General features: G+C 57.3%; 2 protein-coding genes across 5 annotated transcripts in view; one reads left to right on the top strand and one right to left on the bottom strand.

Moving 5' to 3' along the window:
• The window catches only part of KATNIP (katanin interacting protein), a 201,243-nt gene extending 187,994 nt beyond the window's left edge, over positions 1 to 13,249 (top strand). Inside the window, exons 21-28 of one of the 4 annotated variants that reach the window (XM_022588449.3) lie at positions 2,880 to 3,037; positions 4,541 to 4,605; positions 5,888 to 5,998; positions 7,725 to 7,864; positions 9,740 to 9,841; positions 10,418 to 10,578; positions 10,698 to 10,786; positions 11,327 to 11,509. In XM_022588449.3, the coding sequence (XP_022444157.1) occupies positions 2,880 to 3,037; positions 4,541 to 4,605; positions 5,888 to 5,998; positions 7,725 to 7,864; positions 9,740 to 9,841; positions 10,418 to 10,578; positions 10,698 to 10,786; positions 11,327 to 11,385 (885 nt within the window). In that variant the 3' untranslated portion in view covers positions 11,386 to 11,509. Of the gene's footprint in view, positions 1 to 2,879; positions 3,038 to 4,540; positions 4,606 to 5,887; positions 5,999 to 7,724; positions 7,865 to 9,739; positions 9,843 to 10,417; positions 10,579 to 10,697; positions 10,787 to 11,326 lie in introns of those variants that run through there. The other 3 variants (XM_022588452.2, XM_089895988.1, XM_089895989.1) reach the window with 3 other exon arrangements.
• A 7,217-nt stretch (positions 13,250 to 20,466) lies between these two features.
• The window catches only part of GSG1L (GSG1 like), a 220,404-nt gene continuing 217,087 nt past the window's right edge, over positions 20,467 to 23,783 (bottom strand). Inside the window, exon 7 of the mRNA XM_022588444.2 lies at positions 20,467 to 22,117. Coding sequence (XP_022444152.1) covers positions 22,020 to 22,117 — 98 coding nt within the window. The 3' untranslated portion in view covers positions 20,467 to 22,019. The remainder of the gene's footprint in view (positions 22,118 to 23,783) is intronic.

The raw sequence follows: 23,783 nt of genomic DNA, 5'->3' as shown, positions 1-23,783 counted from the left end.
GGGTATTGAAAACTGAGGTTCAGAGAGGTCCAGTCACTCATCTCACGTCACACAGCTAGAGGCCCAGTCCACGTCTGCTGAGCTTGGAGCCTACACTCTTAATTTCTACACTATGTTCTTCTCCTTCTGGGTGTGAAAAAGCAGGGGCCTCTGTTGGCATGTGGAAAAGAGCATCAGAAGTGCCCCCTTGGGGCTTCCCTGGTGGTGCAGTGGTTGAGTCCGCCTGCTGACGCAGGGAACACGGGTTCGTGCCCTGGTCAGGGAAGATCCCACATGCCGCCGAGCGGCTGGGCCCGTGAGCCATGGCCGCTGAGCCTGCGCGTCCGGAGCCTGTGCTCCGCAACGGGAGAGGCCACAACAGTGAGAGGCCCGCGAACTGCAAAAAAAAAAAAAGAAAAGAAGTGCCCCCTTTCATGGGCTTTTCTGACCTGTGTGACCATGAACCATGAGACATTTGTCCCCTCCCACTACATGGAAGTGATGATGACAAGGTCACCTAAAATATAGCAATGCAGTTAGGGCCCTAAATGCACAAGGCTCTGCGTCTGAATCCCCGCCTCTGAGCCTTCCCAGCTGTGTGACCTTTGGCAAGTGGCCCGCCTTCCCTGGACCTCAGTTTCCTCATCTGTAAAAGGAGGAGGAGGATACCTGCCTGTGGCCCACGGAAGTTGACAAAGCCAGGACCCGGCCTGTGAGGATGCCGTGAGCCCAGGCCTGGGTCCTCAGTACGTCCAGGGACTTAAGACTGTGGTGGTTTATCACAGTGGAGTGAGCAGCCCCCAGCCCCCGGCGCTTGTCTTCAGGAGCACTGGCTCCCCTGAGTGTGCAGTTTACAAACCCCGCCCAGGCCGCCCTGGTGTCTTTGTAAGCGTGCTCTTGGGTCAAGCGCGAATAAAATGTCAGCTATGTTGGCGTTAAAGAAACATTCTTTTGCCTCAACTCGTGCCTCTGGGCCTTTCCCTTCCCTTGAGTGAATCCCTCTTTCCAGTTGAGCTTCCACGACCTGGATTTACCGCCTGGAAACGTTGGGCCCAGAGGCCCTGCTTCCCAGGTCTGGCCCCCACCAGCCTTGGTGCCAGTGATGAATGGCCACCATGGGAGCGGGGATGAGCGCCATCTGAGAGGGCGATCCCAGGGCGCAGAGTAATGGAACTCTGGTCCCTCCCTCCCCAGGGAAGTGCATCAGATGCCCACCCCACAGGGCACCACTGGGCATGCTGGCTCTGAGCCCCTGGCATGAGGTTAGAGCCAGGCCTGGCACTCTAGGAGGTGGGCTTCACACCCCTCCAGTGTGTCCTTGGGCAAATTGCTTAGCCTCTCGGAACTCTAGCTTCCTTAGCTATAAGATGGAGGTGATAATAAAAGCCCCTTCTGAGGCAATGAACCGGGGTCTGGGGAAGACAGAGATGCTCCCAGGAGGTGGTGGTGGCCCTAGAAGAGGGACAGGGACTTCCTGGACCTCTGCTGTGCTCTGTTGCCAGCTTCACTTCAGGTGGCTTTCTCCTCCAGGCCAACACTGGCAGCTCTGGGCTTGCATCCTGCATGCTCCAAGCCAGCAAAACCCCAGGAGCCACGTGGCTCTTGCATCCACATGGCCCGTGTGTGACAGTTCTCTGTTTGGCCGGGCCTGAGTCACAGGTCCAGCCCTGGGGCCCAGGCAGGAATTAGGCTTGAGGAAAGTAGAGTGGAGGCATAGTGACAGCTTTGGGGTCACCATTTCCAGCCCCTGTACACCTTTTAGGTTTATGCATCCTGTGACCGGCTGACTGAGTTATGGGGGGGTGAAGAGCCCCAGGGTACATTGTTATCCATGAGACCCAGGACAGGGCCCCTTCCTTTCCTCACGGAGAAGCCCTCTGTGTCTTCCGGGGTGAAGCACCACCAGTTTGGTCAGCAGCTGGCTGGGCTGCTAACCATGAAGGTGGAGTGAGGTGCCAAGGAGCCCTGATTCCAAAATGTGGAGTCAGAGAGGGTACTGGCTTAGCCCCCCTCTCTGCTCCCCTACCACCGCCCTTCCCCAGGGGAACAGAGCTGAGCCACCTCAGATCCTGCCATTAGGCTTTGACATTTACTGGCAGATCCTGGCCATCCGGCTGGCAAAATCTGGCCTATAACAGGGGGTCATGGTGGCCCAGATCCAATCAATTCAGCAAGCTCCTACTGTGTGCCATGCCCAGAGGCGGATGTAGAGATAATCCAGCTGGGGTCTCTGCCATCAGGGGAGACCCCGAAACCATGGAGGACACAGCTAGGGAATACATGCCCTTAAAAGGACAAGCCAAGGGCTGTGAGAAGGAATATCAAGAAGGGGCCCATTTCTGTCGCAGGGGCAGGTGCTAGGAGAGGAGGTGAGGTATGAGCCAGGGTTTGGAGAAGGATCAGGCCAGGCTAACACTGGTGCAGTGCGTATTTTGTGCAAGGCACTGTTCTGTTCTGGAGACTTTATGTAAGTCAGCTCCTCGTTGAGCCCATTTAACAGATGAGGAAATTGAGGCACGGAGGTCAAGTAACTTGCACAGCTACTCATGGTGGATCTCAGAGCAGCTGAGTCCATGCCCTTGACCACCATGTCACACCTCCTCAGGCCACTGCAGCTGAGTAGACAGGGGAAGGTCTGTACGTGTCCACTGTGGCTGGGGCCTCGCCTGCCTGCTCCCCTGCTATACGTCCAGCGCCCAGCACAGAGTAGGGATGGCACCGGAAAGGGGACCCCGGCCAAGTGGTTCTGGCCTGGGAGAAGGGCCTGGGAGAAGGGCCTGGCTCTGTGAAGGCCCCCAGTCATACATGCCAGCTGCCAGCAGCACCAGCCACGTCAGCGCTCACCACCCTCCTCACACTGGCTCCTGTTCTTCAGACTTGTTATTTCTGTTGTTTGCTAGGCTAAAATCGTCCACGTCTCCCTGGATGGCCTGTGCGTCTCCCCTCCTGAGGGCTTCCTCATCCGGAAGGGGCCGGGCAACTGCCACTTCGACTTTGCTCAAGAAATCCTCTTTGTGGACTACCTGCAACGCTGCCCGCTGCCCCCACCAGCCCAGAGGTGAGGGGAGCGGCTCCATGAATGGTCCCTCCCGGCCCAAGGGCACTGGCTTTGCATCGTGCTCTGAAATGTGTACCTAAAGGGTTTTGAAATGATGATCAAACACATTGCTTTTCAACTTGGCTGTTTTCTAAAGCTTAGCCAAGCCTCTCCGGAAGCCTGGGGGATGTACCCACCTTGTCTGGGGATGTTTGGGCTTCTCAGAGTCTGGAGTGCTTGAGATTTTAAATGCTTCGTTGTGCTTCCTGCTGGGAAGAGAGGCTCAAGCCTGCCTAGATTCCAGAAATGCCTGCTGGCCAATTCGGGGAAGGGCCTTCCTCCTCTTGTTTCTGTATTCCTGATTTAGAAAGATTCAAAGAGAAAAATAGAGCCTAACATTTCATGGATTCCCTGGAATTGCTTGGCCCGTCTCAGCTGCGTTAAGTTCATAACAATCTGTAAATGCCACGTTAAGTTTATTCATTTAAACCCCCTGATGTCCAAGTACCAGAGGCCAAGCTCTCAAAACAAAATGAGTTTCCCTCCACTGTAGCTGGGATCACTCCTTGGGCCAGATACTGGGAATAGTCACTTAATTATAACGCTGCCCTTGAAACTGAAGAAAACCAGGCCAGGGCCGGAGGGCACTGGCCGTGGACCAGGGAGAGAAGCCCTGCGGGGAGGAGTCTGGAGGAGGAGAGAGGCTCCCTCCCGTGTGCCTGCTGTGAGCCAGATGCTTTGTAGTCATCCTTCAGGGAATCCTTCCAACCACCCTTTGAAGCAGGGATTGTTAGGCCCATTTCACAGATGTGGGAACTGAGGCCCAGGCGAGTGAAGCCTCTTGCTCAAGATCATGAAGCAAAGACTTCAGGGCTCTCCCCACCTCCCTGCCTCCTCTCCCTGCCTGCCTCCCATCCCACCCCACACTTCAGCCCGTCTGGCTGCTTTCTGGGACAAACATCAACTGTCCAGCCCCGTCCCACCTCAGGGCCTTTGTTCTGGGTGCTCTTCGGCTTGGAAGGCTTGGCTCTGACTCTTCCCATGGCTGCCTTCTCCTTAGCTCAGACATCACTTCCCTGATTACTGCCTGGGGTAGCCTGCCCCCTCCCAGCACTCTACCCCATTGGCCCATCGTGGGTCTCACTCAGCTCTCAGAACAGTGTGGACTTATCTTGTTCGTGAAGGGGCTAAATTTGGGTGGGGTGATTAAGAGTGTGGACCCTGGAACCAGACAACCTCAGGTCACATCCCACTTCTGCCACCTCCCAGCTGTGTGACCTTGAGCAAGTGACTTCACTTCCCTGTGCTCCAGTTTCCTCACCCACAACAGGGATGTGAGAGTACCCACCTCCCAGGGTTGCTTTGAGGAATGCGAGTCAAACCCAAGGTGACGAGCCTCCCCCAGTAGATGGGAACTCCAGAAGCTTGTCTGTCCTTCCCCCAATGCCTCCCCGGGGGATAGCTGACCAGCGACTCGGGCCACTGCAATCCTCTGCTTCCTGGTGCTGTTTTGTGTTTTTTCAGACTGGACACAAAGAGCCTGGAGCGGGCGAGCATGGACTATGAGGCGCCCCCGATGCCCTGTGGCTGTATCCTCCTCCACCTGCCTCACATCCCGGGCACTGGATCTATGCCCAGAACCCAGGGAGAGGGCGAGGCCCTTGTGGCCTCCTCGCGGGCCCTGACTTGGGGTCTGGGCCTCAGCTGCTGCCCTGGGTTTCAGCCAGGCCACAGCCAAGGCAGCTGGAGCCCATGCAGCGAAACTAAGGGGAGGTTGGGAGAGCTCCCGGGTCCCTGGGGACAGTGGGGGTTGCTGGGACTGAGGAGTTCCAGGCCCCACCCCCCTGGTGGGCTGAAGTTCAGGAGGCAGCACCAAGAAGGACTGTAGCTGGGAGGGGCCAGAGAAGCAGGAACCGATCCGGGGACTGGGCTGGGGTCTCTCCTTGGAACCAGGCAGGGAGGAGGTGAAGAGAGAATGTGCTGGACCCTTTCTGCCACCCGGCACTGTTTGCAGTAGATCGCCTGTATGAACCTCATGTGTTAGCCCTGTGAGGTGGGTACTGCATCCCCATTTCACAGCTGAGAAAACTGAGGCACAGAGAGGTTAACTAACTTGCCAGGCCACCTAGCCGGGAAGGGGTAGGACCGGGTTAGTGAACACAGACAGCCTGGCTCTCTCACTAGCCTGTTCTCCATCCGGCTTTATCGCCTGGGGACCACCCTACCACTTCTCAGGCTTCCTGGCCTGCCTGCTCCTGGGGATTCTAGAAGCCAGTGGGGGACAGAGCTGAGGAAGGGCTGGATGCCTGGTTGTCTGTGTGAGGCGCAGTCAGCAATGCGGGAGTGGGGGGGGTGGTCACCCTGCCAGGGCCCATCCCCCCAATACTGTGATGCTCCCGCATCCCCCCCTCCCTGTTCACACCCTGTACACTTGAAACATGTGGAGCAGGGAACAGGCACTCTGTTCGTGTCATTTTACAACCAGGGAAACTGAGGCAGGAGGTAGTTTGAGGCCTGGTCACTGTTCAGCTCTAAATACTGAGTTTGTGACAGATGCGTCCCCCCTGCCAGCTCCCTGGAGCGCACCCTCCCTGCCTGTCCTCCTACCTCCTGGGGCCTGGAGAAAGCTTTTGAATTCTTAAAACACACATACACACATTCATATGCAGTTTAAATTAAAGAAAATTTCGTGCAACATACACTGTGATTGACTTCAGTCTCAAAGGAAAAAGAAATCATTTTTTTCTCTCGTTCATCTCTATAAACATGTATATATATATATATATATATATATATCCCTTTTATCTTTGTAATTGTTTTCCTCTGTTCTCCAGAAAATTAAGCCTGTTTTTCCTTAATAACATGTTGCAGTCATTTTCCAGCTTCAGCTCCTGACCAGCTGGGGTGACCCCTATTACATCGGTCTTACCGGCCTGGAGCTGTATGACGAGCAGGGAGAAAAAATCCCTCTGTCGGAAAACAGTATCCTTTCTAGGCAGAAGGGGGGCTCCACCCAGACTGCAGGGAGCATGGGAAGGTCGGGCGAAGAAGCAGAATCCTCGAATGTAGAGAGAAATATCCCTGTAGGAACCAGACCTGGAAATTAAAAATGCCACTGGGCTCTACTTACAGTCAGATGTGACCCTTGCAAAGCAGAGAGAAGCTCCCAGGCACACCTGCCAAGACATCCATAAAACAGAGTCCTGTGGTTCAGGAATTTGGGAGAGGCTACCAACTGCAGCCCCCTCTTGGAGAACCACAGACACTTTGGAATTGTAAAGGCTCTGACAGGACTTGTAGCGAGAAGCCTGTTCTATTGTGTTCAACCCAGTGTGTCCTGAATTTATTGACCGTGGAGCCCTTTGCTCACAGAATACCGACACCAGAATTAGCAAACTGTTAGCCCAGTGAGCTTTTAAATGTTTTGAGTTAGTCGCTAATATTTTTTAAAAACCAGGAGGTTTCAGATGACAACCCAATCTTCAGCTTCTCTTGAGAAGCTGGCAGTGCGAGGCCACAGTCCTGCATAGTGACGATGGCTGGACCTGAGTGCCTGCTGCCCTTTCTCCCCAAGTGCATCCACCTGGTTGATCCCAGTCTTCTACCTCCAGTTACCTCCCAGGCCCCAGAAACATAGTGTTAATATTCACCAAGGGCTCACTCGGTGCCAGGGCTTGTCCCATGTACCTCATTTGCCCTCACCACAATCTTGTGAAGTGAGGCACAGAGAGGTTGAGTAACTTACCCAAGGTCACACAGCCAGTGAGCTGGGAGTCTGGCTCCAAAGACCATGCTCTTGACCACTGAGCTGTCCTGCTTCCCTTTGATACAACCTGCCTGACCCCTCTGGGCTCTTGATCTGTGATCCCTGACGCACCAGTTAGGGAACTACTAGAGCAGGTCAAACCCAAAAGCCTCCCTTGCATCTCTCTGGGGTCCCTGGGTTCTGATTGGATCCTTTTCTGCTTTGCCCTGGTGGCACCATGCTCCTCACCTGGGATAAGTGATTCTTGGTGGTTTTGATCGTTATTAGTGATTCCTTAGATGTATAAGTCTTCATCAATTCTGGGACATAGAGATGTTTATTCCCATTTTACAGATGAGGAAACAAGCCCAGAGATAGTCCATGAGTTGCCCAAGATCTCACAGGTCAGGATGGCAGAGTCAGAGCTGGGACCATGTCCTCTCTGTCCACATTAATGCCCATCCACTGAGTAGCAATAGCTGAGTCAGGCTCCGCCCCCCACATCCTTCCAGTCTCGGTAGGGTGGTCACATGCCAAGGCAGAATCCAGCCATGACCCCGTCCATCCCCTCGCAAAGGAAAACCTCAGAGTCTGCCCTCCACTCTCCAAAGAGACAGCAACAGTTTTTATTCCCGCCTCCAGCACTTCCATGAAACCCGTCTTTTTCAGCCTGCTCTCTGCCCGCTTTCCTCCCCTTTCCTTGATACTGGCCACGCCTCCACTCTCACCCCGACTCCCCTCAGCCTCCTTGCTTTCATTTTCCCCAGAACATGTCTAATTTGGCTGTCACTCCTCTGGCTGCCCAGAGCAGCAGATGGCGGCTCTGCCCGCCAGGCGCGCCCGCCCTGGCGTCCCCTGAGCCGTGCCATCAGCGTGATGGAGGCTGGAGGCCGCAAGAGTGGCCCACGGTGCACGGTGCTGAGCACTCTGCTTTGGGTTATGAGAGCTTAGAGGCGTCTACAGATATCGCCGCCTTCCCCGACAGCGTCAACTCTCTGGAGGGCGTATGTGGGGACGTCCGGACCCCCGACAAGCTCATCGACCAAGTGAATGACACCAGTGACGGCAGACACATGTGGCTGGCTCCCATCCTGCCCGGCCTGGTGGGTTCCGGAGGCTCTCAGCCCTGGGGTGGATGCGGGGGGGCTTTCTGTCCCTGGTCTCAGTGACACATCTTTCTTCCAGGCCAGGTTAACCTCGAACAAGTCAAAATGCCCAGGGGCCGCCAGGAAGCCTCGGGTCTTTGCTAACACATCTGACAGGTTGGCTCTTCCTGGCCAGAGTTCTTTCCCTTTGCTCTGAGGGTGCATATTATAAGGGGCCACCAGGGAGCTGAAGGGCCACATTGGACTCTGAGGCCAGGAACCCAGTGCAGCAGTCCTGGGGGCTTGGGCATCTGTCGATCCCTGCAAGACATCCCTCAATGGTTCTCTTTTCTGCCCCTGTCTCTCTCTGCAGAGTCCACTCTGTCCTCTTCTTCCCAGCCCCAGCCTCTCCACATTCACTGTTTCTGCTCCCTTTTTATGCCGCTGGGCACTTGACCCCAACCTTGCCCTCTCTCTGGCCTCAGACCTGCCTGGTAAGCTCTTCCAACCAACTGACTCAGTCTCCCAGATCTCAGACTCTGCAGTTGGTCCTGCCTACCTCTTTGCTCCAAGGCCTGATGGCGAACCTCGGGGTGGGCCTTTGCCCACCTGGGCCTGGTTGATAGTGGTAGAGAGGGAGGTGAGAGACCAGGAGATGGGAGGGGTTGGGTAGCACTCCCTAGCCTCTCAGTCACGGGGCCAGAAGCCTGTATAGATGTGCAGCAGGGGCTGGGCATCTACCCCTGTGACCACTGGGTGGGAAGATAAGGGGTACATTTTCCTCTCAGAACCCTCACAGGAAGGGGCAGCACCCCTTCAATGGTCCATCAGCTTCCCTTGAGAAGAGGCCAAACCCCTCAGCCCCACCACTGCAAAGGAGAACCACATAGATCTATCAGCCCTCCGACCTGGGGCTGCAAACTGGTGGCCCCTGGCCAGTCCAGCCGGCTGCCACCTTGACCTTGGCCAGCAGGCATCTGCCAACATCTTTCACATGAAGCCCTTTGGGTGTAGAGCAGCTTCTCCGTCTCTCCCTCTTCTAGCTGGACTCAAACATTTGTATCCAGTTGAACGCTGTGGACAACTGAGTTTGAGGACCCTCCTCTAGACCTTTATTATTTCCATGGTACAAGCGGAAGGCTGACCCTGTCCACATCCCCCTACGTCCTCTTGGGGCTGAGACCCAGGGCTGGAACCAAACGAAGTCTGCAGCCTGTGGCCACGCTGAATTCTTAGGCGTTCTTCTGTCTTGCGAGGGGCCCCCTAATATTTGCGAGGCTCTGCTGGGGGTGAGGAGGCTGTTGGGTCCCACTTTACTAGCCGATCGGCCACGGATCGGGACACCTCCTGCCCCCTCCGCCAGCAGAGGTTCAAAGATCTCTGCTGAAAATCACCCAGCGGTGCCTTCAAGGCCACTCGGCTGTGCTTTTCATTTATGATTCGGAGAAAGGACAAACAGGGGTCAAGGCTGTGCTGATTGCTCGGAGGTCGTGCCTCTTGACTCTGGAGCTGGGGACCGTTCCCTTGGCCCCTGGAGCCCCAGGCTGTGTTTCTGGACCTGACATGGAGGAAAGGGAAGGGCGCGCCCAGTTCTCCGCAGGCATTTCAATGACGGCCATGCCAGGCCCAGAAAACAGACCTTTCAACAGCCAGCTCAGCGGTTTGTTGCAAACGCAGCCACACGTGACCTGACTCAAGATGGGCTGCAAGGAGAAGAAAGGCAGCGGGAACCCCACGCACAGCGGCCCCAAGCAGCCCAGGCGGCCCACCTGGGCCGGCACTGCCTTGGGCACCCACCCCCCTCGCGCCCCGGCCCACGCCTGGCACCCCGGGCCCAACCCAGTGCCTCTGTTCCCAAACATGCCTGTTTTAATTAGTTCTTCTCTCTGACAGGTGAACCGGGTTTATGTGATTTTCGATCGGCCTACCACGGTGTCAATGATCAAACTGTGGAATTACGCGAAAACACCCCATCGAGGGGTGAAGGAGTTTGGCGTAAGTACTTACTGGCTGCGTTTTTTGAGATAATTATGCTCATTGGTAATTAGGCTGCTGGCAATTATCATTTGTCGCAGTTTGACTTAACTTCTCTCGGCTGCAACCTTAGACACAAATGCCTGGTCCTCAGAGGCAGGGAGATGTGCCATCCAACCGTGAATTCAAAACCTCCGAGTGATTTGAATCATCACCTCGAAAAAAACAAAGTGGCTTTTCTTTCATCTTTTCTTCTCGAATTGTACTGGTGTAGGGAGCTCTTCCTGCTGGAGGCGACTCTGGGGTAGGGAGAGCTAGGGCCCTGGGGGACCAGAGACCAGAGTTCGCCATGCCCTGCCACATGGGCAAAAGATTTTAGCCCTTTGAGCCTCAGCTTCCCCATCTGCAATTTGGGGCTAATCCAGGCGCCTTTCCTGGTCATCGTGAAGGTTTGAAATCATAACACGGGCCGCGCACCTAGTAGGCGAGGCTCTGAGCAGTGATGCACTTTGCCCGAGGTCACACGTGGGAAGGACGAGGGGGATGATGGACCACACACACGCCACACTCCACACAGCCCCTCCTCTGTCTGTCCAGCTCCTGGTGGATGACTTGCTCGTGTACAATGGGATCCTGGCCATGGTGGGCCACCTGGTCAGGGGCATCCTGCCCACATGCGAGCCCACAGTACCCTACCACACCATCCTCTTCACTGAGGACACGGACATCTGTCACCAGGAGAAACACACCGCCATCAGGTACGCCCCGAGCCCATGACCTCCCCTCCCCCATCACCTCCCCTGCCGGCCCTAACGAGGAAGGACGGCAGGGACACGCTGCCTGGAGCCTGATGGAACCTTCTGGCTTCCCCCCGCAGTAATCGGGCGGAGGGTCAGGACGTGGAGATGATCAATGAAAACCAAATCGTTACCAACTCGAAAAGGAAGCAGAGTGCAGCTGACCCAGGTCAGCTTCCTTCTCTGCCCAGAGCACCCCTCCCACCCCCCTTCAGGAGTCTGGTCGGAACGGAGAAGGAGCTGGCAGCATCACACACTGTCTCTCGCCACTGCCAGCCCTCAGACCCCTCTCCTCCACCCAGGAGCCTTCCCTGGGGGGCTGCGGGGGCGCTGATGGGGGCAGAACCCCGGGAGCAATGTGGTGTGCTTCCCAGAAGCCAAGCCTTGCATGTACAGAGGGAAAAGGGCTATTAAGGGCAGAAGCGCTATATTGAAAGGGTTGTCCTGCCCTGGGCCACTGGAAACCAGGAGAGGATGTGCAGGGCGAGGGCTTCCCAGAGGAGGGATGCTCGAGCTGGATCCTGAAAGATGCTCCTGATCCTGAAAGATGGTCAGGCAGAGGGAGCTTGAGGCTGCTGGGGCGGAGGCCAGGTCTCCAGGGGCCGTGAATGGCAACCCCGGGCAGTCTGGATTTCACCCCAAGGGCATGGGGCAGCCCTCAGGGATGGCGGCTGGGTGACACTGCTCCCTCTGTGCTCTCCCTCGACAGCCTTACGCCCCAAAACCTGCATCAGCGAGAAGGAGACAGCGAGACGCTGGCGGTGCTGACCACTGAAGGAGGGGGAGCTGGTCCTCTCAGCCGGGGTGGGGCTCCGTTACCCAGCCCCAACTCAGCACCCATGTCCCCCGCCCTCAGGCCTCCGTGTGGGCCAGCCCAGACCCCAGACCCCAGACCCCAGGAGCTGGAAGGGAGCTGCAGCATGGAGGGAGCCCGCTGGAGAGAAGGGACTCAAGGGGTGAATGGCCCTGGGAAATACAGGAGTTCTGGGCAGGTGGAAGAAGTGGTGTGGTGTGGCCTTCCACTGTCCCCCGTGGTCCTGGGGCCAGCTGCAGGGAGCCTGGGGTCCCCTGGCTCCGTGGCTCTACCGTGAGATCCAGCAAAGCAGGGCCCGAGTCCGCTGAGGCCTGTCGTGGGATCCGCGGGCTCGGCCTGACTCCAGGCAGGAAGGTACCATGGCCAGCCATGCCAGGGCCTGGAGTAGGGCTGAGCGGGCGAAGGAGGCCAGGCGTCAGACACCAACACCGACAGGCGTAGGGTCCTGCCTTCCGAGGCCCCCGCTGAGGGGCCAGCAGCTCCCACCCCCACCACCACATCCCCGCCTCATCTGGGGGCTGCGGAGCCAGCTGAGCAGGTGGGACCTTCCCCTGGACCTCTGCAGATGTCTAGCCTGGACTGCTACCACCGCTTCACCCGTCCTGGGTCCCGCCCAGGCCCGGTTAAGAAGGAGGGATCCCCTGAGGGGAGCCGGTCCTGCAGGGCCTCAGTCCTCTGGTCAAGCCCAAGAAGGGATCTGCCAAGGGCATGTGTCCTGCTGAACAACGGAGGGAGCTGAACCCACCGGTGGCCTACAGCCGGCCCCACCCCGGCATGCGGAGCCTTGTCCCTGCGGTGCTGCCCGGCCCAGATAGGACAGGTGGGCAGCGTCATACCCCGGAAGGCCCAGATGCCGTCTGGATGCAGGGCCCGGAGCCAGAGGACCGGTGCCACGGCCCCACGCTCGGGCCCCAGAAGCCCCGCCCCCTTCCGCTGGAACTAGCCTGGAGGGGGCGGGGCCCTCACTCCCCGCCTGTCCCTGCCCTCGGTCTGATCCAGGCTTTTCGCGCGTGCTGTTTCCCTTTCCATCTGTCCTTCACCCCGTGTCCTGGGCATCGGGCAGTGAGGTTCTTGTTGCCGGGGGTCCCCACCCCTTCTCCCTCATCGAGCAGCTTCCCAGCAAGTTGGAAATAGGCCTTGCACCCCAAGCTGCGTGAAGCCCAAAACGCATCGATTTCCACCTGTGTAACAAGCTCGGATCAGGGACCTAATTGGTTTCCCAGTGGTGGGTAATTTCTTGTTCCAAATATTAATCCGTTGTTTTCCTGGCGCCCGGCCCAACCCTGCCGCGTTACTGTACTCTAAGTAGTTCCTATGCAACCCAAAGCCCCAGCAAATACTTTATGAGCTTTGCAGCTTCAGCCGATCAGCTATGCAAATGCGCTTCTCATTTGGAGCGTGGGGCTGATGTGAAGATAAGGAATTGTTTCTCCCAGAGAAGATCCATCATTTCTGTAGCTTGCAAGCCCCGGGCTGCCCTGCTCACCTCCCAGATGTGGCCAGTGCCTCCGGGGCCTGGGGGCTCCCAGGAGACCTGACCAGCTTTTAGTGACCAAAACCAGTGCCGTGGGTTTCAAGGGAGCCCAGCCTTCCATCCCCGCCGAGGCATGTTTACAGGTCAGACGTGTCCGGGAGATTGCAGGAACACCGCCCACACTTGCTCCCAGAATCTCAGTTGATGTTTAGAATAATTGTATGTACCATGCAATTTAGGGGGAGAAAAAGCTGTACAGGTATTAACTCTAAAATAACTTTCTATTTTTTTCTCTTGTAAAATCAATAAAAGATGTTGTTAAGAATATGGTCTGATGCACTGGATTTGGGGTCAGACAGAGGGAGCCTGTGCTGCCGCCAAGAACTGCGTCAGAGCCCACTGGAGGCTGGCTGTTCTGTTTTCCCACCTGCAGATGGGGTCGTGGTCCTGACCAGGTAATAGAAGCCCGTACGTTTATAGTGGTTATTACCTGCCTGGAACTAACTCATTTCATCCACATGCAACCCTGTAGGGTAGGTATGATTATGCTCCTCCTTTTACAGACAAGGGAACCAGGGCACAGAGAGGTTGAGTAACTTGCCCAAGACACACAGCTTGGGGAGCGATCAGTCAATACACAAATCCTGAGATAACCAAGGGAGAGCTGAGACAGGGTGAAATTCCCTGGGCCCTGGGGTTTCCCTTCAGGATGTGTGGATTCTGAAAGCCCAGCCCCCAGATGCTGGATTGCTGGCTCCTCCTGCAGTTCCCCACGCCCCTGCGTCCCTTAGGGGTGAGCATTGGCTTCTGGTTAAAGCAGCCCTTGAGTGGGAAGAAGGTTCAGTCGAAGGGGCCAGGGGTCTAGACTGCAGCTCGGTTGCCAGCAATTACATTGGCACTAGGTAAGAGGGCCTTCTGGAGACCCCACCTCCCTCCACTGAACCAGTGAGAGGGGAGAGGGCCTCTGTCCTGCCCGAATGTAAGGAAGATGGCAGAGCCTCTAGGGGGCCCGCCCCGGCCCCTGCTCCCCTCTGAGTTCCTGTGAAGACAGAAGGGCCCTGCTCTGCCAGCCACCCTGGTGTTGCCAGGGATTGTGTCTCTGCGCCAGCCCTGGAGACCCTGAACGCAGGCCAGCCCTTCCCGCACTCCAGCTGTGGGCTGTGAGGCCGGCCGGGCATCCCAACTTCTAAGCCTCTCCAGCCACCAGCCAGGGCCCTGGGCCTGGGTCCCTGTTGCTCAGGAACCAGGCAGGCAACGTCGGGGAGCAAAGCTGGCCTCCAAAGACCTGGTCAATAGGGCAGCACGGGCCCCTTCTAGGGGGCAGCTGCAGCTCAGCACCCAGGGTCCCGCAAGACCAGATCTTCAGGGGTTTTAAGGGAAGCCAGGAATTCAGGTGTTTTCATTATTTTTAATGTGAAATCGGACTTTTAAATGTTGGCTCTAAATTGTTTCAGTTAAAGTAAACATTGAGTGAGCCAAATAAATCCGGTTACAAGTCCTGCGTAGCCGACCGTCCACCCCAGCTCAACCTGAACATCAGCCCTCCCTCCCTTCCTGGCCCCCGGGAGGTTTCGGTCCCTGACCCCTGACTCCATGAGTGCCCAGGGCTGGTTCCCCCCAGCCCTCCTCGCCTCTCCAGGGAGGTAAAGGGAGGGAGGGGATTATTCCTGAGACCTCCGCCCCGCCCCTCAATCCCCAGGGGCAGAAGGGCAGGGGTCAGTGGGGTAACCTTTGCCGACTGGAGCTACAGTCCCCACCCCCAGCCCTCCTGGAGAACAGAGGCCTTCCTCTCTCTCCACATCCCGCTTCCTGTTCCCTGCATCCCACCCCGACCCTGTAAACACAGGGGTGTAAATCAGCCCCAAACCATAGCTGTCAGTTGGCACGCAGGGGCTTGTTGGCACCCAGGCATGGTCTGCTGGGAATGAATCTTGGCCACAGCTGACAAGAGGATTAAGGAAGAGCAGGCACAGGCTCCCAGGGGAGCCTCCCCCCAGGCCTCTGTGCCCTGGGGACCTGCCTTCTCTAATCTACAGTGGGAAGGACCTGCTTCTGTCTGTCTGTCTGTTTGGCTCCAAACAGTTCCAGCACTGGCACCATGACCTCAGAAGGGCCCAGAGGGTCCTGCAGAGCCTGCCAAGGCTGTTGTTTCTGTAGCCAAACAGGTGACAGCTGCCCCATGCCCAGACACGTTTGCTGAGATGCCCTGGGTCCCACCGCAGGCCTCACCTCCCACCCCACCTGGAGCCAGGATGGCCCTTTCCTGAGTCTCCAGGCACCCCCTGGCCTCGGAGTGGAACGGCAGCTCACAGTCCGGAGGCTCAGCCTCCTCGGGGTTCGTTGGCTGCACTGGTCTGGCAATTCCCTGCTTCTCTGGAAAAACCGGAAGCCCTGGCAGCTCTCATCCCACATTACCAGATGGTCCCCAAAGCCAGAGCTGGCCCTGAGCCTGGCAGCTCCTCCCGGATCACCACAGTCCCCACCAGCCCCTTTTGCCTCGCTGGCCTCGACATCACAACTCCACAGCATCCGACTTGGCACCCCTGAGACAGAGACAGTTTGATCATGTGGAAGAGCAGGGGGGACGGGGGGACAGTGCTGTAGGGCCCGGCAGGGGTGGGGCTCAGCCTCCTAGGCACGCAGAGAGCTATCCTGGGGGCCTGGGACTCAAGCTTCAAACATCCAGTCAGGCAACAGGCCCAGGCCAGGGGGCCGGGGGAGGCAGACGAGGCATCTGTCGTGTGTCCCAATGTGCCATGGGGCTGGCGGTCAGGCATGTCCCTGGACCTCTACGTGGCACTCACGACACCACTTCCAGGTTCCCAGCCTCTGGGAAACAGCTCCACTCAGCCCCTGCCAAAGGGGCAGCCTTTGGTAGTCGTATTCTGTGATAATAACAACAAAATAAATAACAGCCAACGCAGGCGAAGCCCATACCAAGCTGGATGCTCTGTGGGTTTCGTCACTGAAGGCGCACATCACTGTCAGACACCAAGACCTCGAGGGTACCCTTTCCCCAGCGTGCTGTTGATGGGAGCAACGGCCCTGGGGCCAGCCAGCCAGGGCTCAAGTGTGGCCCCACCACCTCCTAGCTGTGCGACCTTCTCGAGTGACCTTGTGCCCCGCGCTTCCTCAGCTTCCTTACCCAGGTTGCAGGGTGCCAGCCATGCTTGCTCTGTGGAGTCGCTCTGGGTGCCCTTGGGGCATCTCCTGGGAGGGAGAGCACGCTGGCTAAGTTCCATGATTGCCCTCATGTTTATTTATTTATTTTTTGGGGTGGGTACGCGGGCCTCTCACTGTTGTGGCCTCTCCCGTTGCGGAGCACAGGCTCCGGACGCGCAGGCTCAGCGGCCATGGCTCACGGGCCCAGCCGCTCCGTGGCACGTGGGATCTTCCCCGGACAAGCCCGTGTCCCCTGCATCGGCAGGTGGTCTCTCAACCACTGCGCCACCAGGGAAGCCCGATTTCCCTCATTTTATAGGTGTGCAAACTGAGGCTTTCACAGTAAGAGAGTGGCCTGGGGGCTGAGATGGGACCCCAGGGCTGCCCAGCTCTGGGCCGAGGCTCCTCACCAGAGCGGTGCGGCACTCTCTCCCACTCCGCCCACCTGAACTTCCGGGATGCCCTCCAGCCTCAGCTGGTCGTCCTCAAAGGGCACTGGCCTTAGAGAGTGAGTGCTCTCCCCTCCCCCACCAGCTCTTGTCCCTGCTCTGAGCCCCTCCCTCGCTTCCTCTCTCTAACCCACCCTGCCTGCACCTCCCGCCCCTGACACCCACCCACTCACCCTGGAAGTTCTGGGGGAGGGTCAGCAGGGTCCAGGGAAGGGGGCTTGGTGCACTGACTCACCATCTTGGCCTCATGCCATGGAACTTCTCCAAGGCAGAGGCCCCTTCCCGCTCCCCGCCCCCCGAGTCCCAGGGACCCTCCCTCCCCAATGTCCTGGCCAGTCCTGGCCGCTGCCTGCTCCCCTGCCAGGCCTCTGGCCATCCACCAGCCACCGGCCTCCCCGAAGGCAGAGGCTCAGACAGCGTCAGTCCGGGGTGAAATGTGGCCCGAGAAGCAATTTCCAGGGTATGGTGGGCTGGGCTGTGCGGGCACAGGGAAGAGGTCCCGCGCCGTGATTTTCTGTCTGTGCAGTAAATCCCCATGCGGAGGAGACTGGCTTTTCCTGGGCTGGTCCAGCTGGGCTGAGTTTATCTTTGATCCCACGGCGGGGCTGTCCACCAGCACCACGGTGTAATTCGTTCACTGCCCAAAGGCCCTGGGTGAGGGGTGAGGGGTGAGGGGTGAGGGGTGGAGCTAAACTCCAGGCCTCCCAGGCTGTGTGCTCCAGGGCCCCATCTCTCGTGCTTTGGGGACAGGAGCTTTTCTAAGTCATCCACTCAGAGGACACTCACTCTTTCCTGGTTTCCACGAAGGCCTCATGTGGCCTACAGCATCCCTGCCTGCACAGTATCAAAGCCCCAAAGGGAGGCTCAGAGAAAGGCCAACCCAGTCCAGGTGCCCCTCCCCCCCTCCCCATCTCCCTCCAGGACCTGCAGCAGCTCCTCTCTGGTCACCCTGCCTCTGCCCTGCACCCCATCTCCCAGACCTGGATGAATTTCCCAAAACGCAGAGCTGATGTGTCCATCTCTTAAAACCCTCCTATCAGAGGTTCCCTGCAGCCTTCCAGGTGAAGGCCAAACTTGCCATAATCCACAAGGCCCCACACACTCTGACCCCAGACGCCTGCTCAGTAGCAGCCCTCATGCCCTCACCTGGAGCTCCAGGCATACTGTCCCGGTGTCACACACAACCACACGGCATTCATGTCGACCCCAGGGCCTTTGCACATGCTGTGACTTCTGCCCACACCGCCTCATCGCCTCCTTCCTCATCCTTCAATCCCTGTTGCCATGGCCCTTCCTCTGAGAGGCCCGCCCTCACCCCTGCAGTTTAAATCCGGTCTTTCCGTGGTTCGCCTACACAGCGCTTCTCAGAAGCTGAACTGATATTTTTGTTAGAATTATTAAAGTCATCTCTGTCTCCTCCCTGGAATATACTTTCCATGAGAATAGAGTCAGTGTCTTTCTGACTCACCGTGGCAGCTCCAGTGCACACTCAGCGCCTGGCACACGGAAGCCCCTCGGCAAACAGTTCTCGATGAATGAGGCCCAATGCAGGCCAGCGGTGGTCTCAGGATTTGAACTAACTCTGCAGCCCCAGCTGCTTTCCTCTGTCCCCACTTCCTCCCAAACAAGGAGTCAGCACCTTGGAAGCAGCAGCTCTTCCCAGAGATGAGCCTCCCAGCGTGCCTTGTCATCAGGCCTGGCTGACGCGGAGGAAAGGCCATGAATCAAGTTGACGCTTCCATTACCTGAGGGAGTGTGTGGCCAGGATGGGTTGGCTTTGGTGCTGGTGGCGGGGAGGACAGCTCATCACAGCCACCAGCCGAAGAAGGCAGTCAACCCAGTGACCTCCAGAGGCCTGGACCTGCCCGCTAGCCCCCGGGCAGGGGAAGGACCATGGCCCCAAGGGCACCTGGGGAGAAAGGGGGTGACGTGAGCAAACAAGAGGGCAGAGCCTCATTTCAGGGCACGGGGCATGTGCAGTCACAGGTCCAGGGCTGTTACGTGTCCAGGGCCAGCACGTGCCCACATGAACGCGTGCTCAGGGCCAGTGGGAGCACACAGGCAAGGGTGGGTTAGCAGCTGTGCACGTACAAGTTGCTAACTCAAGCTTATACAATGTCGAGGTTGGCGTGTGCACACAAGCCCAGGGTGTGTGGCTACAGGCAGGCTGGGAGCAGGTGCCCAGCGCAGAACAGGCTGCATAAGAACTACTCTGGGCTGTGGGTCAGGCCAACCTATGGGGGTCAAGGTCAACATCCAAGGCCAACGGCCATTCTATCCATGGACAGACGGGTGGTCATTCTATCCATGTCTGCTCAGTGCAGGGTATGGAGCTGGGAAAGTTGTCCACCGGGGCGGGAGGAGGACGCCTTTGCCTCCCCATCCAAGCCTGTGTGTGCTCACCCAGGACCCCTGCTTTCAAACCAGGTGGTCCTTCCTCCTCCCAGGTTCAGACAGACAGTGTGGCATTTGCTCCCTGCAAGAAGACAACCCTTCCAGTAACTCTCAGTAGGGACTCATTGGGATCACTCACCTGGCCTGCCTGGAAGTGCTTCCTTTAATCTAACCTGCAGCCTTCTTGCTGCAACCTCTGTGAGACTGAAAGACAGCTACTTCTCCCCGCCGCCCAGCAGGTGCCGAAAAGGACTTGAAGCCTGAGCGGTCCCATGGGCCTCCTCCCTCCTCCCCGTCTCCCTCTCTGGCCTGAGCAGAGGGTAAGAATGGCCCTCGCTTGAGCCGTCCGCGTACCATAATCACATACCACTTCCACGATTATTTATTTAATATTTTTCTTTAAGCCAACGTTTTTCCTTTGAACTTAAATGCCTACTTTGGTTTCATCTTAAGCAATAACGTCTGTGAAATCATGGCACTAATGTGCCCGTTATACATTTTTTTCCTAATACACATTTACATAAACACAACTATTAAAATAGATTAAAATTTTTCCCATGTGCCAATGAAACTCATCTCCCGGACCTCTGTGGTCCACTTGTAACTTTGAAAGGATCCTGGGTGAGAATAAAGAGCTCCAAGGGGCCCTGGGCCAGATTTCCCTTTGGACACACCCCTGCCCAGCCTCACTCTGCTGCTGTGGTTTTTTCTCGCCCAGAGGCCAAAGCCTGACCCTCTTGTCCTGACACTCAAAGCCTTTTTATTTGGGTCCCAGTCTGTCTCCCAGACCCAGCTCCCACCCCTCACGGTAGGTCTGCAATATTTACTGGATGAATGAATCACTGACTTAACAGCTGCATGAATGAATGAATGAATAGCACACACCTCCACCTGGTGTCCCCCAGGCACCTGAGACTCAACACATCTGACCCTGCCCCCGCCTCCCGCAGCCCATAACCCGAGAGTCATCGCTGACTTTCCCCTCTCCTCCCCCCACATCGGCCTATCTTCCCTGCTGACTAGCTCCTGAATCTGCTTTCAGTGTCCCATCCCAGGGCCTCCGTGCTGAAGCAGCCCACCCTCTTCTCTCCCTTCAGGTGTGGTGAGGGTGAGGAAGGGGCCCGTCCTCCCGCATCTGTTCTCTGTCCAGAGCTGCGGGGACCTTCCTGGAATGCACAGCTGGGCGCTTCCCACTCTGCTGAAAGCATCCCCTGCTGCTCCATCCTGAAGAGGCTTCAGAGTCCCTCTGGCTCCACCGACCTCTGCTGCCACATTTCTCATCACCTCCGTTGCTCTCCCTTCTCTCCGCACCTGCCATCTAGACTATCCTAAAGTTCCTATAATGTTCCCAACTTTCTTCCCCTCTACATTTTTGCCTGCCCAACATCTAGACAACTTCATGTCTCAGCTTAAACGTCATTTTCCCACAGGAGCCTCCCCTGACCACCCCCCCCCCAGGAAGCAGGTGCTGCCTCTGGGCTCCTGCAGCGCCCCCCCCCAGTTCCCCTCATTGAGGTGACAGCAAACACCAACAGTGTTTGTGTGCCAGGCTCTGTTCTAAAAGCTTCGCATACATTCCCTCCTTTAACCCTCAGAATAGTTTTAAGAGGTAGGTGTGCTGATGACCCCCATGTGCCCACGGGGTTGAGGCACAGAGAGGTCAGGTAACTTGCCCAAGGTCTCAAGTGGAGGAGCTGGGATCTGAATCCAGGCTGCCTGGTCCCAGAGCACTTCGCGCACTGCCCTATATAATCACCTGTCTAGTTATGTGTCCTGCCCACCTGTGAGCTCTGTGAGGACACACGCCCTCTCTGGATGGTTCAGTATCCTGTCTCGAGCGCCTACCACAGTGCTCGGCACATAGTAGGGGCACAATGAATTAGATCATTGGATAGATGGATACACAGATGGATGGATGGTTGAATAACGAGGACGGGTGGTGCATGAAAGGATGATGGATGGATGTCTGATACAAGGAAGAAAGACCACTGATGGGTGGATAATGGATGAATGGATGGGTGGCTGGCTGGCTGGCTGGATAGGTGGATGGATGGATGGAAAATGGATGATGGATGGTTGGATGACGGGTTTATGAAAGAATGAAAAACATTCTCTACTTGAGGGAAAGCTCTAGAAATCCTTCTGGGAAGGGATGAGGCCTCTTGGAGTCAGGGGTCCTGGTTCAAACCCTCACCTGCCGTTTGCTAGCTCTGTGGTCTTGGGCAAGTTACATCATCTCTGTGATCCCAGGTTCCCTCGTCTTCACAATAGGAATGTTTCCCCAGTCACCTAAGCCTTAAGATTCCATGTAAATGTGGCTCTAGACACAGGGTAAAGGGTCCCTGTGGGAGGCAGGGTAGCTTAGTGCCTGGGTTTGAGGGCCTGTCTCTTGTCCACCCAAATCTCCCACCTGCCCGGCCCCCACCTCGCCCACCCTCTGGAATCCAAGGCAGCCTGCCAGCCTGGCTCCATCCTGACCCCACCCCCCAGACCTAGCCTCAGCTCCAGGTTCCCCACTTTGCCCCACCCGCCCATGCATCAATGTCTGGCCCTGACCAGCACACTCAGGGCCATCTCATCTTCAGGTTCCTTAGGGACCTGATGGGGGGGCCAGGAGGGGGCAGCCACGGCCCAGAGAGCAACTGGCCTCCACACACGGCAAGGAAACAGATTCAACAAGCATTTATTGAGCCCTTGCTGTGTGCCTGCTGTGTGATGCCCCTGGTGCCACCGCCACTGCCCCTCCTTCAGGAAGCCCCACCCATTCCCTGCCCCCCGCAGGGCTCTGCACACTGGGGACCTCCTGAACTTCCCGGCTGGCTCGTGGGTCCCAGGTTTTTGGTGGCCGAGGTCTGTGTCTCTCCCGGCATCCCAGCTGCACCCAGCAGGGCTCTGCATGTGGCGGTGGCGAGAGTTAGGAGTTGCTGTCCCAGAGTCCCTCTGGCTGCCCTGGCCCCGTTTCCAGGACCCTGAGACCCAGGCAGCTGCGGGCAGGGCAGGCCACATGTGTCCCACACAGGCCAGGTTTCCAAAGGCGCCAGACCAGTGGTCTTGCAGCAGGGGGCTGGTGCCGATGACGGCCCGAGGTCTGGAGCCAGGCTGGTCGCTGTCACACCCAGTGCCCCAGGACCCAGCACTGGCGGTTCAGCTCTGGCACCTCCTGTGCAGAGCTCCGGGGCCAGGAATCTCCCATGTGTGGCTGGTATCCTGCAGAGAGACGGCGTGGTCAGTGCCAACGGCTGCCTTCCTCCACCCCCACCCCATCGGCCCACCGACCCCCACCAGCTCCCCACCCACCCATCTATCAAGCTACACCCAGCTCTCTACCCACCGTCCCACTCACCGTATCACCATCCGCCCACCCAGCTCTCCACCTCTGCCACGCCCCCATCACCCACCTCTCTGTCCACCGGTCCACCAACACCTAGACATCCACCTGCCAGTATCCGCTGCCATCCACTCACCAACCCACCAAGATATCCACCATCACTCACACACGATCCCCCCAGGAGCCTGCCACAGCCCTAGAACCCACTCAGGCATCTCCCACCTCTCAACACACCATACGCCCGCCATTGCCTCATCCAGCCTCCCAGCACCCCATAATACTCCCACCAGCCTGGCTTCCCACACACACATCTACCCATAACCTGAGACATCCACCCATCCGGCCACCCAGCCGCTCTCCAACTCATCCGGTTACTCATTTGCTTCCCAAGCTGCCAACACACCCACTAACTCATCAAGTCTCTACCCCTTAACTCACCAACATACCCATCCAACAATCCCACACTGCCCCACCACCAACCCTGCACACCCACCTGCCCTGACATTCACCCACCCCACTCAAGCCATCCACCCACCAACTTTCCATCCCCCCCTTCACCTACCCACAGCCTCACCTGCCCCCCAGCCACCCACCCTGTCAGGCTTCCCTGGGCTCCGCTGTGGGCTCCCACGTGCTCGAGGAGCTGTGGGAGGGTTAGAAGGAGAACAGTGTAGATGACTCCTGGGCCCCAATTGTACTTGACCTCAGGCCAGCGAGCAAGTACGTGGACGTCCCAAAGCCGGCCCTGAGCAGCTCCCTGGGCCGAGACGTGGGGCAGAGACTCTACCGCCTCCCACTACGGCCCTCTGCTCTTGACGGCCTGGGCAAGCACAGGGGCTGGGAGGCTCGACTGATCCAACATGCTCACTCTTCTGTTCTTGATTCTCGGAAGCTCGCTCCCCTGCCTTCACCCAAGCACCTCCTTCATGTCTTCCTAACACACCAGACCCATTTCCATCTCCAAGCTGGGACCTGCCTGAAATGCCCTTGTACCTACTGCTGAATTGAACACTCAAAGCCCAGCTCAAGTTTCTCCTCCTACAGGAAGCCCTCCGGACATCCTCTCTCCAGCCTCAGGGGTCTCCCTCTCTTGGAGCATCCACTCCAAGTGGTGCTCTGTCAGCAACACCCCCAGCATTAGACAGCCCAGCAGAAAAATGGCTCAACCCCTGGAGAATATTCCATGGTGAATCAATGGAGCCAGAAAGATAAGAACAAAGGGATCACAGGGAGGAGAGACTGCGTGGCATGGTGGGTGGGACTGGCTCAAAGGGCAAAGGGGAAAACTAACAGCGACAGAGTGCTTATAGTCTACACACCCTGCTAGGTTCTGTCCTCGCAAGCCTGAGCCCATTTTACAGATGAGGAAACTGAGACTCAGCCAACATAAGCAGCTGCCTTAGGATTCACAGCTACAGGCCTGCTGGGTTGAATCAATTTCTTCCTGATTCGAAACTTCAGCATTAAAAGAAATGTGTTCTCTGTTCGTTTGCTTCCCCCTCCGAGCTCTAAAGGATGCTCAGATATACTTCTCATCCTTTAGGG

Source organism: Delphinapterus leucas, chromosome 15 (genome assembly GCF_059928025.1).
Source record: "Delphinapterus leucas isolate spDelLeu-1000000601 "Yukka" chromosome 15, BTC_Dleu_Yukka2, whole genome shotgun sequence".
NCBI classification, from domain to species: Eukaryota; Metazoa; Chordata; class Mammalia; order Artiodactyla; family Monodontidae; genus Delphinapterus; species Delphinapterus leucas.
The sequence above is the reverse complement of the archived record's forward strand: the minus strand, read 5'-3'. Positions and strand labels throughout refer to the sequence as shown.